A 20,953-nucleotide genomic window follows, 5' to 3' on the forward strand; every position below is an offset into this window, starting at 1 on the left:
ACCGTTCAGAAGTTACGACGACGTTATTTCATTTATTTCAATAACAGACACCGTTTAAATGTTGACTAAAGCCTACTACTTGCAGCTCTCTTACTTGGGTTTTCTGCGGACTCCCATACGGCAGCCGACCTCATCTACAAGGTACTGAAAGGTTCAACGAATCGTCGCTTCACCATTGGCCCTATGGCGCCACTATCAGCTGTCAATAAAACAGAACTCTTTACCCGCTTTTATGTAGCGCCCTTTTCATGTAATGATAATTTTGTACCTGTTTGTTTAAAACATGATACTAGGTTTAAGTGACAGTTTATGTGCTTATCTTAAACATTTGATTTCCTTTAGTAAGGCGGTTCTAGGCGCTACAGTGTGGAACCGCGCGACCGCTACTGTCGCAGGTTCGAATCCTGCCTCGGGCATGGATGTGTGTGATGTCCTTAGCTTAGTTAGGTTTAAGTAGTTTTAAGTTCTAGGCGACTGATGACCTCAGAAGTTAAGTCCCATAGTGCTCAGAACCATTTGAACCATTTTTTACTTTTGTGAGGTTCAATGGACACTAGCACTTCCACTGTGCATACTTTTATTAAGGTTCTGTGAACACTAGCGTTCCTACTTTATGTATAAGCATGATAAATTCTCTTCAAGTAATTCATATGTCGCTTGATGTTCTACGCATATATACTGTATGATTTGGGATTTAATAGTCTATTGCTTGCTACTCATCACTTGTATTCTCTTGCGATGTGACTCTATTTATTAATTCTGTAACAAAGGTACGTAGTGGTTCGCAGCTGTTATACTTCACTATTGTTCAATTTTAGCCCGCCTGGTTAGCCGAGCGGTCTAACGCACGGCTTTCCGGAATGGGAAGGAGCGCCTGGACCCTGGCACGAATGAGCCCGGCGGACTTGGGTGGAGGTCCGGTGAACTGGCCAGTACGTGGATGGTTTTTAGGCGGTTTTCCATCTGTCTGGGCGAATGCGGGCTGGTTCCCCTTATTTCGCCTCAGCTACACTAGGTTGGCAATTGCTGCGCAAACAAGTTCCCCATGTACTCGTACACCATCATTACTCTACCACGCAAACATGGGGTTACACTCGTCTGGTGTGAGACGTTCCCTGGGAGGTCCACCCGGGGTCGAACCGCACAATTACCCTGGGTTTGGTGTGGGGCGGTGGAGGGGTGAAGTGGACTGCGGTAGTCGTTGTGGGGTTGTGGACCACTGCGGCTGCGCTGGGGACGGAACCTCTCTGTCGTTTCCAGGTCCCCAGTTAATATACAATATAATACATACAATTGTTCAATTTTTGTTATGTCTTTTTTACATATGCATTTCTTCCTGATTGTTTTTAGGACAATGTGGCCTAATGCCTATCTGAAGTTGGCGTACCTATGACTTGAGGCTATTTCAAACTCCTGGAGACTACAGTTTAAACCGTTGACACCGGTAAAGTGAATAATAAAATTTTTGTGCAGGAAATGACAATTTTTTATCTTTGTTGAAAGTAAATGATGGTTAAATTCACGGTGTTTCTACTGGCACATCCAAAAACGGTAGCTCCTTTCCAACATTTTGTCACATCTCTATGTTGAATCAATAAGCAGATTAGATACAACGGACTGGTGCGTACAGAACACTTCACTGCTTTGATTGTCGTCAGTGGCGGGGGATCATGCGACTGCTTGGCACCAGTACACCAAGTACAGATCTCCAAAGCGACCACCTTCTCTTTTAGCGGGGTGCCATGTTTCGTCGGCATGCTTGCAGGTGAAACTGTGGACGACCTTCAACGACCCGTGCACTTTCGCGGGCGGCTACCAGGGCGCTGACGGAAAGGCGCTGGCGCCGCGCGTCGACCTGCCGGGCGTCGCAGACTACCTGCTGGCGCGCACCGTGCTCATCGCGCATGCGCGAGCCTTCCGCCTCTACAGCCACCGCTTCCGCCACGTCCAGAAAGGTAACCGCAACCGCGTCTCGCTGCACTCCTCTGGCGCTCGACCAGCCCCACTTATCGTCTGCACCCTCAGTTCAGAGTCCCATTATGAAGCGTGTTTCTCTTCAAATATCACTTTTTTAAGGGTTATGATTAAGATGTGTGAGCTGTTGCGTTAATCTGGTGAGTTTACTTCAGTGTAAACACGTAGGCACAATTACCATCAAAGGTGCTGCTGATGCTGCAAAATTCAACGCAAATTACACTACTGGCCATTAAAGCTGCCACACCAAGAAGAAATGATAAACGGGTATTCATTGGAAAAATATATTATACTAGAACTGACTTGTGATTACATTTTCACGCAATTTGGGTGCATAGATACTGAGAAATCAGTACCCAGAACAACCACCTCTGGCCGTAATAACGGCCTTGATACACCTGGGCATTGAGTCAAACAGAGCTTGGATGGCTTGTACAGGTACAGCTGCCCATACAGCTTCAACACGATACCACAGTTCATCAAGAGTAGTGACTGGCGTATTGTGACGAGCCAGTTGCTCGGCCACCGTTGACCAGACGTCTCCAGAGATCTGTAGAATGTGCTGGCCAGGGCAGCAGTCGAACATTTTCTGTATCCAGAAACGCCCGTACAGGACCTGCAACATGAGGTCGTGCATTATCCTGCTGAAATGTAGGGTTTCGCAGGGATCGAATGAAGGGTCGAGCCACGGGTCGTAATACATCTGAAATGTAACGTCCGCTGTTCAAAGTGCCGTCAGTGCGAACAAGAGGTGACCGAGACGTATAACCAATGGCAGCCCATACCATCACGCCGGGTGATACGCCAATATGGCGATGACGAATACACGCTTCCAATGTGCGCTCACCGCGATGTCGCCAAACACGGATGCGACCATCATGATGCTGTAAACAGAATCTGGATTCATCCGAAAAAAAATTACGTTTTGCCATTAGTGCACCCAGGTTCGTCGTTGAATACACCATCGCAGGCGCTCCTGTCTGTGATGCAGGCCGGCCGGAGTGGCCGTGCGGTTCTAGGCGCTACAGTCTGCAGCCAAGCGACCGCTGCTGTCGCAGGTTCGAATCCTGCCTCGGGCATGGATGTGTGTGATGTCCTTAGGTTAATTAGGTTTAATTAGTTCTAAGTTCTAGGCGACTGATGACCTCAGAAGTTAAGTCGCATAGTGCTCAGAGCCATTTGAACCATTTGTGATGCAGCGTCAAGGGTAACCGCAGCCATGGTCTCCGAGCTGATAGTCCATGCTGCTGCTAACGTCGTCGAACTGTTCGTGCAGATGGTTGTTGTCTTACAGACGACCCCATCTGTTGACTCAGGGACCGAGACGTGGCTGCACGATCCGTTACAGCCATGCGGATAAGATGCCTGTCATCTCGATTGCTAGTGATACGAGGCTGTTGGGATCCAGCACGGCGTTCCGTATTACCCTCCTGAACCCACCGATTCTATATTCTGCTAACTGTCATTGGATCTCGACCAACACGAGTAGCAACGTCGCGATACGATAAACCGCAATCGCGATTGGCTACAATACGCATTTCTCCTCCTTACGTGAGGCATCACAACAGCGTTTCACCAGACAACGCTGGTCAACTTTTGTTTGTGTATGAGAAATCGCTAAGCACGTTGTAGGTGTCGCCACCGGCGCCAACCTTATGTGATTGGTCTGAAAAGCTAGTCATTTGCGTATCACAGCATCTTCTTCCTGTCTGTAGCACGCCATCTTCGTGGTGTAGGGATTTTAATGGCCAGTAATGTAGAAAGAAAGCTTAAGTGAGCAAGCTTCTTGAAAAATAAATTAGTGAAGCGAAGTTTATACAAGGTATTTCACAGTTTATTTTACAGACTTCTGGAGGTTATAGAGGGTACTAAGTAGATCAAGTTTTACGTAGGAACCCATGTTCAGAAAGGCCATTCAACGACGCTACAGAACGTTAAAGTTACATGCGTCTGCCCCTGTAAATGTATCCATATGCATGGGGATTCTGTGATGATGTTACAGACTTATAGGATGATGGAGAAGGATAAATGTATCAATTTGAGGTAAGGGTCCCTGCACCAGAAACCGAGAAGTCGAGAGTTATAAGCGAAAACTTTTCTGATACCTCTGACAGTGGAATACCTGTATTGGTACTGTCGCTGCTAAGACTGTAGGGTAAGCAACTTTCATAGGTGGTAGTATGGACTAAAACAAGGAAACGATGTCCGGTAAACAGGGGGTCTAGAATGCATATCTGAAAAGCCACGAGCACTTGTTCATCTTCGCTACTGTGAAACACATCTCCATTGAACAAGAGCTCATAGCTCTTAAGGCATCTGAGTTCAAATTCCAACTGATTTTCAGTTTTCATCTTGCAATTAATGTTTAATTCTTAACTAGAATTGAAAAAAGATACAGTTTTAAAATTACTATATTCTTATCAAATGTAACCGTTTCGTAAGTGGAGGAAAGTGCTTGTTCATAATCATGAAAATTAGGACAGTCTGCATTGTTACCAAATTTGTGCAAGCTTGCAGCTCTCCCCCACGTGTTCTCCATGGGAGCAGATGTGGCAATGTCACACTGATGACATCGACACCCCCACTTCTCCTCCCCCCCCACTTCCCCTCCCCCTCACTTCCCCTTGCCCCTCACATACTTCTCCCCTACCCTACTTGTGAATCGTGGAAAAAAGACTGCGCCTATGCTGAGCTACTGGAGAGCAAGGACGTAAGATAATGTCTTGGGAATTGTATTCATTTATTTATATATGTATCATTCTGCTGGAAGAATTTCCTAAATTTGGGCAGGGAAGCCAAACTGATAAATTCCAACAAATACAACTGCATAAAATTGGCAGGAAGATGGAAAAAAAACTCTCGTGAAAAAACGGATCTTGTGACACGAAATGTATCGTAACTTCGAGCAATATATTGTTGATCTATTTAAACATTAATTAAATTCCTAAGAAATATGTTCATTTGATGAGGTGTTGGTGTTGGACAGAGAGGAGTTCGTTAAGAGTGTTACCTGTAAGCATACAGCTTAGGATTGCGTCCATATCATCCTACGCAAGGGATGGGATGGAATGGGATGGCAATGGATGACCATAGGAGGAATACTTTTCAGCAAGTAATAATCATGTAACTGGATGGACTGAGTATGAATTTTGGAAATGGTACAGACAACTGCTTGCTCTGGAGCTGTTCGTGATTTTTTGAAATGGACTGTCCATCACAGTACAGGAGACAATTTCATCCTATTTCACTCCTCCCGATTGAATGTACCAGAGGTGGTCTCCTTGGTGTAAGAGGCTCAACTGAGGGCGCTAGAACGGGTTTTGTTCCCGTTTCCGATCGCGTGTGTGTATATTTTCACCTTGCTGTGTACTCTAGCCCACAAAACCACTCGATACTGGCGGGAAACGGTACTACAGTTGCTGCTGGAAGAATTACCATGTACCATCTACAGGTGTATAGCAGCTGAGAAACGTGTACATAGATACATGGTAAGAAGGGACTGGACAGCAAACTATCATTGAAGTCTAGGAAGAGTAACCTCCTTCCAACCTTCCATTAAAATAGCTGCCAAGCAATTTGTACACAGACATTCATACAAGGTAAGAAGGGACAGGACAGCAAATCATCACTGAAATGTAGGACACTGCTTCAAGAGGTTTTATTGATGTTGTTGTATAATGGTTTAAATGGCTCTGAGCACTATGGGACTTAACTTCTGAGGTCATCAGTCCCCTAGAACTTAGAACTACTTAAACCTAACTAACCTAAGGACATCACACACATCCATGCCCGAGGCAGGATTCGAACCTGCGATTGTAGCAGCAGCGTGGTTCCGGACTGAAGCACCTAGAACCGCTCGGCCACAACGGCCGGCTACCATTTTGTGTAGTGACAATGCTACGGATCTTCACACATGCAGAGTGTGCTGACATGGTATTTTATCTACGGTTTGTCCAATGGGAATTCCAGAACTGCTTTTCGAGAATACCAACAACAATTTCGGAATCGCGGAGTGCCAGATAGTAGGGTGTTTACCAGGGTGTTTCACGGATTGTCTCTGAACGTCCCATACAACAAACTTTTAATGAAGTTGAGAACATTCTTCAAGTAGTGGAACCCAACCCTACTACTAGCTCAAAAAGAATTGCTGCCCAACTTGGTATTCCACAAACACGAATGATACGCACAGTACACGAGCACGGTCTGTATCCCTTTCATCGGCAGAGTGTACAACACCTGCATGAAAGAGATGCTGCCGCCCGGCAAGAATTCTGTCATTGGATCACTGCCATTGAGCAATTAATTCCACGTATTCTGTTCACCGATGAGTCAACATTTACCCGCAACGGAATCAACAACACACGCAACTCATGTTTGGGCAAATGAAAATGTGCACGCTACTATGGAAACGAATTTTCAACGACGTTTCTCAGTCAACGTGTAGTGCGGTATTATTGATGACCAACTCATCGATCCAGTTGTTATAGACAATCGTCTTACTGGGACACGGTATCTTGAGTTTCTTCAAAATGTGTCACCAGAATACGTGGAGGATATCTCTTTGGCAACACGAGCTCGTATGTACTTTCAGCATGACGGAGCTCCTACACATTCAGTACGGCCAGTGACACAACGTATCCTGGTCGTTGGATCGGTCGCCGTGGAGTCAGTGCTTGGCCACCGAGGTCACCCAATCTTACCTCACTGTATTACTGTTTGTGGGAGCGACGTCTACAAGCGCAGAGTGGAAACAAGAGAGGAACTTCTCGCTCGTATTTTACATGCTTGTGCCCAGGTACAGGAATGCAAAACTGTGCTCTGACCGGCGAAACAACACCTGTCTACAAGAGCAGCAACATGCATTGAAGTTGACTGTGGACTGTTTGAACATCTGGGAGGAAACGTACACAATTAAACAAACAGTAATATAACAGTATCTTAATTTACCGTCACCTGCGCCTTTCCCGTTCCTAGCTATTTTCATTGGTTTACCCAGAGACGGTTAAGATACGGTGATATGTTTATTAGAAGTTTTTTGTTCAGAATTATCAGTAGTATCACCCGTCAAAGCATGTACCTTTCCTCCTGACTCACCTTGTATAATGTAAAACATTGTACGCCAGCATGAGTATTGAATATGTATGTCCTGTTTAGAGTTTCCCAATATTAGGTCTAGAAATCATTGCAGTAAATTGAACTGAACTGCAAGTTGTTTTCTCCCACGACGTATTGTGGTGGGTTACACCGACATCCTCAGGTGCATCAGTGGATTTTTTTTTTTTCATGGATGCCTCCAGCTCTGTCTTTCCCTGTATTTCGAAGACGTTCCAGGACAAGGAACACATACGTTCATTATTAGAATTTCTAACGTAATCCATTGATCCAGCTGGAGATGAAGGTGGAAACACTGGAAACGTTATGAAAGCAAATAAAAGTGACTCACAGCGATATGGTTTTAATCTGTCTTTCAAATGATTAACTCTTGCAGTTTTAAAATCACAGTCCAACATGGACGGCGTAAAGTGAGTGTAGGAGACGTTAATCGGTATACGTATACTGTGGTGTCATGTTTGGGATGGAAGATGATCATAAAGAAAGGGAGCTAGAACAGGTGACAGTGCATAGCTACTCCTCCTTTCGAATAGCTCCAAGGGGACCGCCCAGCTTAGGGTCCCCATCCGATAGGTGGCCCATTAACAGTATCACTACACGAGACACTGCAGACAGGACGTGGGCGCACAGACTGGTGAACGATCACAAACTCTTCGCTACCATCACTCCTCCCTTTGCCAGCCAAATACTGGTGGTGGCGATTTCTTCCACTGCCAGGATTCGAACCGGTTACCCCCGATTCGTGTGTGCCACCACGCACGCGTGAGTTCAAATGTTCAAATGCGTGTGAAATCTTATGGGACTTAACTGCTAAGGTCATCAGTCCCTAAACTTACATACTACCTAACCTAAATTATTTTCAGGACAAACACACACCCCCATACCCGAGGGAGGACTCGAACCTCCGCCGGGACCAGCCGCACAGTCCATGACTGCAGCGCCTTAGGCCGTTCGGCTAATCCCGCGCGGCTACGCGTGAGTTAGCGACTTCTGCTACAGGAATGGGTTGTCCAGGGTGAAATGTGCCCACATATTTTATTTTTCCCATCCGGGTAAATGCCGCTCATATGACCAACAAAAATATTTGACCACTTTGTATCATGTGCCACGCCAGAATAATTGTTTCCGTCGAGGTGATGGGACTTTTTTCCAAAACAGGGCATTTTTCTACAATTCACTCGTTTATCTGTGACGGAAGTTATGTGCACAGGCTTTCTACTTTGCCTCACGAATGTATGGATGCTGTCTGTACTGAGAGAGTTTGGCGCTGTCTGCAGGTCGTGTGGGCATCACACTGTGCTGTACTTGGTTCGAGCCCGCTACCAGCAGCGAGGAGGATCAGCGGGCGGCGGAGACGGCCCTTCAGTTCGAGGTATGTGGCCAACCACAAGTGCCTTCTGGGCGCTCCTTTGTACTGATGTATGAACGCTGATAGTAATTATCGGCACATTTATATTTCTGCCTCACTGTACTGCCTGACATGAGGCAGGTTATAAGCAATCTGTATGTGAGAAGAGAAGTTCAACAGGGCACCGTGCAGCAACCGAATACCTTTGTGAAAATAATTTTTATTTCCATAAGTAATTAGATTCACGAATTTCGGGTCTTACAACATTATCCAGCAACAGCTGACGTTTATGAATGCAGGCCAACAGGCTGTCAACCCCACACTCGAACGATAATAATATACGTATGCAGGGAGAGGGAAGAATGTTGCTGCGTTCGGCTTAAGACAACAGTGTACAGGGGGTCGAGGGGTCAGGACTTGTGAGTGGGCATCCAGCGCTGCCGCTAAATGACAAAAATGGTTCAAATGGCTTTAAGAACTATGGGATTTAACATCTGAAGTCATCAGTCCCCTAGACTTAGAACTACTTAAACCTAACTAACCTAAGGACGTCACGCATATCCATGCCCGATTCAGGATTCGAACCTGCGACCGTAGCAGCAGCGCAGTTCCTGACTGAAGCGCTTAGAACCGCTCGTCCACACCGACCGGCCTAAATGACAGAACAGAAAATTAAATCAAATAGAGAGCATATTTTCGGTATACAGAATACCAGGTGTAGGCCAGTGTAGGAGGACAAGCAATTAAATAAGTGGGCAACGGATGGGGAGGCGGTTCATGGTAACTTATGTTGGTGTCCTGCCACAGGGCGCAGAGCCAGAGCCTCTGCCTCCCAAGAAAGACGTCTGTTGTGGTCGAAGTCTCGATCGTACAAGATTTTCGAGCAACAGTTGACGTGTATGAATGCAAGCCACCAGGCTGTCAACCCCACACTCGAACGAGAATAACGTACACGTGCAGAATTCTTCAGCGTCCACACAAATGACCCATGTCCCACGCAGACTGTTGGCTTAAACCAATGGCGTGAATTCCCTTGCGGTTTCAGCAGAGGGCTCAGGCGTCTCTTGTCAGCAGCTTTTAACTGGAGAGAATTGCCTCGGTTCTGGCAGGCAGACAACTTTTCACGTCGGCACAGCGGAGATTTCTCAGAGAGAAAACTTGGAAAGATTTGCCTGGGCCTTTGAAATAAATTTTTTTAAACCAGTTCTCTAAAATGTTCCTCGGATGGCTGCCACCCTGTACAGTAATGTCTCGACGTGAACTCAGCTTCTCATGTTACTGGGTAGGGACTTCAGAAAGTAAGTTACATCTGTCGTCCCAAACTAAGACCATTGTGCAACAAGTGGGACGAACTGAGTACCTGTTGTGTACGACTTTGTACACAACACTAAAGAGAGGTGGCTACAGAGTGGAGAGGCAATGTAGTTGTAAGAAAGCTGGGCAGGAGCAGAAAAGATTAGCAAACAAGTTGACATAGTAAACAGAAGATTTACTTAAGTTGTATTTCACCAAGTGTATGAAGTCTTGTCACAAATAATGCAGGGAGAAATAGAGTCCAGGTATCACAGTGTCAACAAGGATGAGGCTGCATGAACTATGAACGATGATGCGGTAGCGAAGAGACTCTAAGTGCAAGTGGAGCGTCTTGCTGTCGCCAGCTGTCCTATAATGCAGTGGCAGAGGACGCTCGTGGTATGGGGCTGCTGAAAGTGTGGCTCAGCAGATGTGCTTCATTGGATCCGCCGGGTCCCCTACAACCGCTGTCGGCGTCTGATGGGAACTTTGCAGTTCCGTTACCAACTTCGACACCCGTGGGGTGGTATTGATATGTGATACCACAGTATATATATTCCAGATTTTCCGTAGTCACATTTCTGCTATGGTACAGATAACAGGTTCATCATATATGTGAGGAAAATCAGCTGCTAAACAATTTTTGAATTCGTGGTAAAAACCGTCAGCTGCCTTTTATGCATGGTGCAAAATAAAAGAGAGCTTAAGGTTTTCACTATGAATTTCAACGAGGTGCATCACAGTGTGGGAGTGAAATGATGCAAAAACTGGAAACATAATCCAAACTTGAAGTAAACAGATCAGTAAGAGTCTTACAGTCAAAACGTCTAAATGGCAAACAGGCTCACCGTGGAACTCTGGACAAAATGCAATAGCTGAACAAAATGCAGTGTAGTGAAATGGTGTCAGACAGACGTGCGATGCTGATAGGGAAGGAGGCTCATTGAAGTCGACCACAGACTACCCTCCTCGTCTCCACGGAAGAAATACGATGACATGTGTAATTTACTTTCTGAAGTTCCTCGTATCTCACCTCTCATTGGGTCTGGCAGCAAATTGTCCCATAGTACCAAGCGTTCTGCACAATTTGCACTGGTTGTTTGCTTGTATCCTATTGTGCATCTTAGATGTATTTTTCTTGTCAATCATATCGTAAACTTTTGTTGATATTGAATAACGTCATTCTTTCCCATGCTAAAAATCACACATTTTCATATGAATGTTTCCTTTAAAAATATTCAGTTCTTGAGGAATGATTAGCTTGGCAATATTTTTGGGAATGCACATACTCCGAGTCATGTTGGGTCGTAAGTCGTATTGTCAGGGATATCTACAGTATGTTGTTGCCCCGACCTTCAACCTACAGTCGGAAACAGTGGAGGTCCATTCCACATGTATGGTGGGTCATCCATCTAAGCACTATGGGACTTAACATCTGAGGTCATCAGTCCCCTAGACTTAGAACTAGTTAAACCTAACTAACCTAAGGACATCACACACGTCCATGCCCGAGGCAGGATTCGAACTTGCGACTGTAGCAGCATCGCGGTTCCAGACTGAAGGGCCTGGAACCGCTCGTCCACAGCGGCCGGCCCATCCGTCACATCCAGCGTGTTGCTATCACTAACCTGTCTTTATACGAGTGGCTGGGGTCGCCTTGTTCAGACACATAACATGCCTAACGATGCTGACTTGTGAACTGTAATATTACATATAAATGTAAATGAGCATCCTCCATGGGAAAAACACGCATTTCATCACTTAATTATTTTGCCAACCATACTGTCTTCAAAGCATTACAGAGAAATTCAGCGTTCTCTGTTTATGTCCTCATAGCTGTACCTTTGACTGTGCTGTAACGTGCATACAACGAAATGGCAAACCGTGGGAGACTTAGTGCTCGATATAACCAGAAAGGCCATAACATATTTAAGGAAGACTTGATCGTTTGCGTGCTCCCGAAAAACGCGTTATATCTGGATATGACATTTCATGTTGTTGCCTGAATTAGTAAAATGATAATACACTGATACTAACGAAAAATATTAATATTGAATTTTGAAATTGTCTATTCTGTGTATGGAGTGTTTTCATTTTTAAGTTTCTTAGCCGTGGTAGTACTTTATGACATTCAATTTTATGAATTCGTAACCCATATTTACGTGTCGGAACAGTATAATAAAGTAATGTAGAAAGTTGCATTTTCCATGACGTGTGAAACGTACGTTGTTTAACGTCCATGTGCTTGGACTCGAAACGCACAACACTTTCCAGAAAGTTCTCCTACAAGCCCTGAGTAAGAGCTGGCGTGAAGTCACACATCTTAGCTTGATGAAGTTTGCTGCTTTTTTTACCTAACGATTTAAATTAGCCACCTGAGAATGAGAGAACATGCATAATACAAATACCACCCGCATCTGTAGAAAGACTGTTATTTTTGCTTGCTAATAAACGCTGCCGTGTTAATTGCTTCCTTCACAAGATTATATGATGCGCTCAGATTTTCTCCATGTTTGCAGAACTCCCTCTTACATTGAAGGACCGTCTGCAATTTTTTTTTATCTGCGATTACTGGGCGAAAGATTTAAAAAGTGAACCGTCAGCGAGAAAGAGAAGTCGACTCCGGCAGCGACCTGGTGGATAAGAGCCTGTAATTTTGGGAGGCATCACTTTTGCGCCCATCTGACAAAGTTTCTTAAGTTCGATTTACAATAAGGCCGATCTCTAGTTAAGTCCAGAACTTGGAACTATACAGAACTACAAAAGTTAAAATGACAAGTCACACTAGAAGCACAGCGTTGTTACAAGATGAATGGAATATAAAATGCGTTAACATAAGGAAGTCGTGACGGATGCCACTATTGTGCAACAGGGTCGTCAGTGGGATTGTTTAACATTTAATGACAGAGGACAGAATTAGTTTTTGAAGATTATGCAGTTATCTATGAGGAAGTCCCATTCGGCGAAGACAGCAGTGATATCTAAGTATATCTCAGCACAATATCGGCTTGACTCAAAGACTGGCAGCTAACATGCAGAGAACGGCGAAGTTGCGCACTTGAAACGAAAAAGTGTTGTAGTCGTTGGCTAATCACAACTATTCTGTCATTGTAGCATACCGGTGAGTTGCCAAAGTTTCCTCAATCACTGTCAGCCATGACCTAAAGTCATAATGCTGGTTCACTACACCTTGATGCCAGGAGTAACACCACTGTGCCAAAACATTGCAAGAATGGTACCTCTCTCCAGCTTGCTGCCAGTAGGGGACTAATGTTCATTCTGGTTCACCCTGCATTGTTGCCAGATTTATTAAAGATGGCGACCCTTCTTGGATGGTCCCCTTATCTCTCCCTGGGGTGTAGATGTGGCAAGAGTACAATTAAATTGATATGCAAATTAATTAAATTCAAAATAGCAGGAAATTCAAAATATGGTAGAAATTTCAAAAAAGTGGTGGGAAATTCAAAATGGGGAATTTCAAATTTTGAATCCCTAGCTCACACCACCACCTCCAGACAGTGGTGTTGGACACCCCCCTCCCCCATTTCTCCACTTTTGTATTGGGGGGGGGGGGGAGAGGAAAAAAGAATCAGTCTGTGCTGAGCTGCTGGAGAGGAAGTCTTTATTTATGTTGAGGGAAAAAGCCCAGTTGTTGGTGTGGGAGGTGCATTTATTGGCAACTATATATCCCATTTACATATAATAATATAATTCAAAATATCACTGACAGATATTTAAAACAAACATCAAAGATAACCTAACACGTACCACAAGCTGAGTAATACATCCACCCTCTGCTATCAACTGTGAGCAGATGTATGGCGCCAGAAAAACTTTGTCACCACAGCACACCAGTACTCAACTTCACACCACCTTCATAATATCGTACACTTGGTATCTATGGAAGGTTGGGAGCATGTAGCCTTTAGCCATCCACACTTTGTGTTAGCAGGCTGTGGACTGCCCTAAGACCAGCTGTCCTGTGGCTTGCACCAAAGTGTCAGTGGCTAATCCTGCAGCGAGTCTGGTAACTACCCACTAAAGGCGGGAGCGGCTAGCGGTGACGCAAAGTACCAGCACAATTGGTTGTGTTTATGTGTTAGCCGTATTCACTTGGCTGAGCAGCCCCTACTGTTCCATCAGCAGGAGTGGAGGGGTTTTGCTTTGTGGACTAACGAGGCAGCTTTGTTTGATGGTTGTGAAATACTGAGAAGCTAAGTGATTCTAAGTGAATACTGGAATCCTTTATGGTGTAGGCCTTTGGAGCATCCCCATTCTAAAGTGATGGCAGTTTCAGAGGCCTTCCTAGAAAGATTGGCGAACACACAAAAAGAATGCAAACTGTTGTAGATTGGCAGGAGAGCCAACACCGTGTTACTAGAGGAAGCCGAAAGGCACGTGTTTTAGCTCACGCAGGCTGGGGTGAGGTCTGGAACAGGACAAGGAAATTAGAATTTAGAAAAAACGGACGTAGCTGGTGGAATACTTAACTTTAATCCATTAATGGTGAACCTCGCTCTTGACGGTACATGATTCAGTATCAATAGTAACTGGTAATGGCGCCTTGCTAGGTTGTAGCAAATGACGTACCTGCTGAAGGCTATGGTAACTATCGTCTCGGCAAATGAGAGCGTATTTTGTCAGTGAACCATCGCTAGCAAAGTCGGCTGTACAACTGGGGCGAGTGCTAGGAAGTGTCTCTAGACCTGCCGTGTGGCGGCGCTCGGTCTGCAATCACTGATAGTGGCGACACGCGGGTCCGACGTATACTAACGGACCGCGGCCGATTTAAAGGCTACCACCTAGCAAGTGTGGCGTCTGGCGGTGACACCACACTATCCACCAGAAGAATTGTCCAGAGCAAACACTTGCCATTTTGAATCTTCTCAAATTTCCACCTAAAAACCGGAGATTACTCACAACACATACAATCGCGAAAGTACATATTGAGTATTAATTCACTAGTCACTAGCCCAGAAGGCGACATGGTTAGGTCAACTATACCCTCATATCTCACCTGACCAGTTTGGGGGCTCAGCAGAGATCACACCTCAAACCAGAAATGTCCTATCGTTCAGGCCACTGGCTATCTACACTACGCACCCGGGCACCAAGCAGAGTTCTCCTAGGAAACTAGTTCAAGTGGTTCAAATAGCTCTGAGCACTATGGGACTTAACATCTGAGGTCATCAGTCCCCTAGAACTTAGAACTACTTAAACCTAACTGACCTAAGGATATCACACACATCCATACCCGAGGCAGGATTCGAACCTGCGACCGTAGTAGTCACGTGGTTCCAGACTGAAGCGCCTAGAACCGCCCGGCCACACCAGCCGGCTAGGAAACTAGTCACATAGTTATTAGTGTAATTACAATTAAATATTATGATTACAGCACCAATATGGTGACATGAGCGAAGTATTGAAAACACCTCCTCCTGACAACTGTGGCTCTGGAAATATCAATTTCCCATGTAAAACTGTATCCTCCTTATGACTGGACATAATTTTCCACATAAAATCTTTCATACCACTAATGGCTGTTGATACATTGAAACTGCAGTTTTCCACATGAGATCTTTACCTTCTTTATCACTGGATGTAGTCCCACCTACACCATTTTCTTTGTATATGTCAGAACACTGAGCACAGTAACTTTACACTCCAACACATATGCATTTCAAACAAGCAATGCAACTATCGATTCTTTGTGTGTAGCATCAGAAAAAGTTATGGTATCTCCACATTCACACTGGCTAGGAGTCTCGATTCTCCTCAGTTCTAGGGAATTATTTGACATTGAGATTTTGCAGCCAATCATATTCGAGAATGTACTGCAAGTATTTTCAGTCAGCACTTCCAGAAGATGCTGCATCCCTCCAAGATTCTCTCAAAAAACTGTTGTAAAGTGCAGGGTTGGTGTACTGTAATAAACAGTGCAGTCGATAGTGCGACAAAGAACATGCGAGGGACTGGTTAGGAGAGCTGATGAGAGAACGTTCTGCGCATCTATGCTGATACAGTCGTATGCCTGCCCTTTGTAAACACCATAACAGGTCCAGTTGAACCCTTGCATTGTTATACAGTGCAGGTGTCTATGAAATGAATCTATCGCCCCTTACAGTCGGATATACTCTTTAACGTTTTGAAATCACATCCTCCCATTACGACTACTAATAAATGTTTTTTTAGTCTGATCACTTCCCACACACCTCCGGTGATAAGTCCGAAAAGAACCACAGCAACTTTGCTTTCCAACTACGTTACATTCCGAACAAGTAGCATTTATAGGTGTATTGGGCCCAAACAATTGTAATATGTCCATACTCACAGCAGCTGGATGTGGTTTTGCACGGCCTACCATTGCTTCCCAGAAGCAAAACCCTCCCGCCACATCGTCCTTATCACATATTTGTGGAGGAATAAAGGGCACAATAACAATTGAAAAGCTCTCGACTCGTTTGTTTATTTTACGTACGTTCTTGCTCAGTAGTAGGCATGTGCCAGAGCAGGATGAACTGACAAACTTAATGTAGAAAGAGCAACAAACAAGGGTCCAGCTGACTTTTGCGAAGACATCACCGCAGCCCCCCCACCCCCCCCTCCCGCAGATGTCTCATTCCCACGAGATGTTGCGATTTCGCCATTCCCACGAAATTATTTAACATATAGGTCTTCCAGCTTATCAGGATGAAGAACAGACTGTAGATATTCTGCTCCTGTGATGTTGTGAATCAATGGACTTGTCTCTAGATTTCAGCATGAATGCTGTGTCACCATACTTTGATGTAGTAGATTGTGGCTGTTCGTATATTCCCCCACATGCTGTCCTTGTGGTATCGCTGGAATGAACCGTAGATCAATAATTTGTGTGTTTGTTGGAGTCGAGTACTGACCTGCACCATGTGGTTGGAAACCCTCAGTGCACTTCTGTTACTCAGAGCCAGCACAACAGAAAGAGGAATGGGATGAAATGGTTTTCATATACCCAAAACAACGTGTAACTACCCTCATTCATCTACATTTTTTGTTGTACGAGGGCTGTCCAGAAAGTAAATTACGATCGGTCGCGAAATGGAAACAACTATGAAAATCCGATAATGCTTTGCAAAGATGTGTTGGGCAGTGTCTCTAGTATGACTCTAAGTAGAATTATGTCGCTCTTTTCATTCCTGAGCTCTTAGTGAGCGCGTAAAGATGTTATAGAAAATAGTGTCTCCCGCCAAGTGTGAGGGCTTGGTGAGAATTTTCCCCTGAAGCTATGCAACCAACATTACATAACTGTCATGCGATTTCTTCTTCAAGACAATTCTCAGCCTAATTCTGCAGGGGCAATGAAGATGTTCCTGCATCGTTTCAATTGGAAATGTTTGGTTACCCACAATACAACCTGTAATTGTCTCCCACTGAGTTTCATCTCTGCTCAAACGAACCGCTGGCTATGAAGACAACATTTTGGCACAGACAACGAGCTTTAGGCCAGCGCAGAGAATTGGCGGAAAGCACTGGCAGCTGCCTTCTATGATGAGGGTATTGGAAAGTTGGTACAACGCTACGACGAATGTCTGAGTCAGAACGGCGACTACGTAGAGAAGTAGCTGAAAGGTGTAGCTAACTGTTACAAATGAAACATTTCTGCTTTTCACTGTGATTTTCATTTCGCGATCAGTCGTAACTTACTTTCTGGACAGCCCTCGTATTTTTCCCCAGTTTTACGCATTTTTCGTAAATTGCGAAATTTTATCAGTTTTTTCCGTAATTTCAACGTATTTGACCCAGTTCTTCGAGTTCAAAACCACTGCTCTCGATGACTTCTCACGAAAACAAAATGTCACTTCGCTTCGATCTCATGGAAGTATCGTCGAATGACATTGCAGCATAGTTCTCAATTTCTGTATCTTGTTAAACCAACACCTCCATTACTCTGCGAGTGCTGTATGCACGTGGACATATCTTGAACTCTGTCTTGGTGCATTCCATAGCTAGCTGTCATGAGGTATGGATGTCTGGGGCCTGGCACTCCCAACCTACCACAGACACCACATGCACGCTATTGCGAAAGTGGTATGAAGTCGAGCGCTTGCCTGATGCAGTGGCAGAGTTTTTTCTGGCGCCACACATCTGCTCGGAGTTGACAGCAGAAGGTGCATAATCCTATTGGTGCTGCGGTATTTGTTAGGTGATCTATGCTGTTTGTTTTAAATGTCAATTAGTGGTGTTTTTGAATCATATAATGATCTGTAATTAGGATGTAGTTACTAATACATGCACCTCCCACACCAACAGCCGAGATTTTCCCTCTAAATGAATAAAGACTGTACCTTCCTCTCCAGTAGTTCAGCACAGAGTCTTTTCGTGCCAATTGACAAGTGAAGAAGTGGAGGAGGGCAGTGCCAAAATTTGAAATTTCCACCATTTTGAATTTTCCGCCATTTTTTTGGAATTCCCACTATGTTTTGAATTCTGAACCATTTTTCAGTTTCCCACCATTTTGAATTTAATTAATTTGCATAATTAATTTAATGAATTGACATTAATTTACTTGATTTGCATACCAATTCAACTGTTATGATACCACATCTATACCCCAGGCAGGGAGAGGAGATGGGGGAGACCACCTGAGAGCAGCCGTAGCATGAATAAATTTGGCAACAATGCAAAGTGCACCAGGACGAAATTTACGCCATATTTTCCGACGCTGGACGTCAAGCGCAGTGTAGAGCCGCCCGTTCATTGCTGAACGCAATGCATCGCCATTGATTAGCAGTTGATGCCTTCCAGTCACATCACGACTCCAAACACAGCAGGGTGTTTTGTTGTTTATGGAAGCCTGTGCATGGGGCAGTTGTTAGCTGGACTCCCACCAATGGTGGGGGACGACACACAATGTTTCAGAGCCATTGCTTGTACTCGGATGACAGACCCAAACGTGAAAGCTGTTTTCTGCAGAATACGGCGATCTTCCGTTGCTGTGGTCAGGCGTTGTCATCCAGAATCTTGATGACGAGTATGCCTGTTGTCACGTTCCCATGCAGCTCAACATACGACCACTATCACATCCAAATGCCCCATAAATCTGCATATTATACGATTCGACCAGTGCGAAAAACTGAGTCCCACAATGAGGCCCCTCACGTACTCTGTCATGCGCTGATAATGCTATCTCACAGAAGTATGCGGCATCCTCTCGCCCTTCACAGTGATCACGCAACATCTGACGCTGTTCACGCCGCTTATATACCCTACTGTGCCTGGTAACGAAACACGAACAGCGCTAATGCGCTTTGCTGGCCGCTTCACCTGTCACAGGCAACTCGTAATCATTTACATATCCGCCAATGGTTTGTTTGTGTACTAAGTTACACTGACGTCCGATCATGCCTTGTGGGTGCTTCACTTTCTTTGTCAGGCAGTATATGTTAAATTAGGACCTGTTAGATCAAATCATCTGACTACAGCAGAGATGAGTTATTCTAGCCATTGTCATTACCGTGCAGACGATGTACTGGAAAGGTTGAATTAACTGGCTGTTGTGTTGGTAGAATTTTTTCTACATTATAAATGGAAAAACACACGGCACTGGTGCAATATCCCACAATATTTATTAATATACAAATTAGTTTTCGGCTGCTAGGCCACCGTCAGATATTTGACAATGGTGTCACAGCCAAAAATCTATTTGTAAAATAATAAATACTGAAGAATATTATACAAGTGTCGTGTGTTTTTCCATTCATAATGTACCGGAAAGGTGTCTCAATAGCCGGACATAAACCGTGGTTAATGAGCAACGTTTGTGAATTCGAGCGAAGTCTGTTGATTGTTACCGCTTTAAGGCCACTGTACCACAGTAAAACTGATTTCAGCTGTCCGTCTCGTACCAGGCGATGCTGGTGCGTACAGAAAAAATTGCCGCCTGCCCAAGGTGCTATCGCTTCTTCCCTGCTAGTTTTCCTTCTCTCTCTGTGTGTGTCTTTCTCTTTGTCTGTCTCTCTAAAACACATCTTGCAGACGACCGTGGTAAGATGGAAATTCACGCTGTAATCGGAAACTGTTGCTTCTGTAGGACAATATAGCTCCCTTAGTTATTTCCTGAGAAGACACTTCAATTCGAATACGTGTAGTAAAGGCATCCCATGTTTTGCTTCAGAAGATATAGAATCTGCTCATGACCCTCCATGTAGCACTCAAGCATCTAAACAGCGTGAAGGCTTCAAATCTCGATATTCTTGTGATTCAGTTACAAGATATGTTTGGAACATGAGTTCCACTGTACGTGAGAATACGTATATTTCATAACGAAAATTGTGCGAACGACAGCAAACATTCAAGAACTGTCAAGCACTACGGGTGTAGCATTAGTTTCAAGTGGACGCTGACTACATACATAGGTGCACATTTTTCATAAAAGAAACACTGTACCACAGATAAATACTACTTCAGCTCAAAATGCTTTAACCATTTCCATCATGTGTGGTAAATTATATAATTATATTGAGTTAGATCGCGAATTGGGAATGGCGCCTATTCTTTAAAGGGAAGCTAGATGTTAGAAGAAAGACTATAAACGTCTACCAAAAAAATTTTAAGCGGCAATCATCAATTGACGAAGCCCATTCACAACTATTGTGCAAACTTAGAAAGGAATTTACTAGATGTATTTATGGGCTGCGGGAAAAAATTATATTCTAGCCCATATAAATGTACTCAGCTTTTGAAATCGCCATATCCGAAACAGCTTTGCGCCAAATATTGTGCTGTTGTTCTAAATGAGGTCTGAGCCTTTACGACGAACGTTGCGAAACCAGGCCTTGACTTTTCCGCGTACGCTTCGATGATCGATCACAAGCAAATTCATATTTTGCTCCGCCAGTGAAATTCTCTGCGGTTTTGCGTTAATAACGGTGAGCAGTTTGCGGTTGTATATCGATCTGAACTCCTCCCCACATGAAAGTGCACAGCTTTATGGTTAGTCATGAATGCGCTGTAGTGTTCAAACGTTAGATGGAAACTGACAGCTTTGTACCGAATCACGCATATCGTGGAAATTACTTGCCAATCTATCACTGAACACGCAGCAGTTGACCTTGAACTGCTGATGATCTCTTCGTTCAGCGTCCCAGTTCATCAGTGACAATCAAAACTCAATGATCACGTGTGGCACCGATATGGATGACTCACTGGTAGGCTATTGCCGAAACACTACTTGACTCACTGGCAGGATAT

General features: G+C 44.5%; 1 protein-coding gene across 1 annotated transcript in view; it reads left to right on the forward strand.

The window, feature by feature from the left end:
- The window catches only part of LOC124622282 (myrosinase 1-like), a 204,625-nt gene that overhangs the window by 147,094 nt on the left and 36,578 nt on the right, over positions 1-20,953 (forward strand). Inside the window, exons 6-7 of the mRNA XM_047147949.1 lie at positions 1,766-1,955; positions 8,364-8,458. Coding sequence (XP_047003905.1) covers positions 1,766-1,955; positions 8,364-8,458 — 285 coding nt within the window. The remainder of the gene's footprint in view (positions 1-1,765; positions 1,956-8,363; positions 8,459-20,953) is intronic.

The sequence above is a fragment of the Schistocerca americana genome, chromosome 7, assembly GCF_021461395.2.
Source record: "Schistocerca americana isolate TAMUIC-IGC-003095 chromosome 7, iqSchAmer2.1, whole genome shotgun sequence".
Classification (NCBI taxonomy): Eukaryota; Metazoa; Arthropoda; class Insecta; order Orthoptera; family Acrididae; genus Schistocerca; species Schistocerca americana.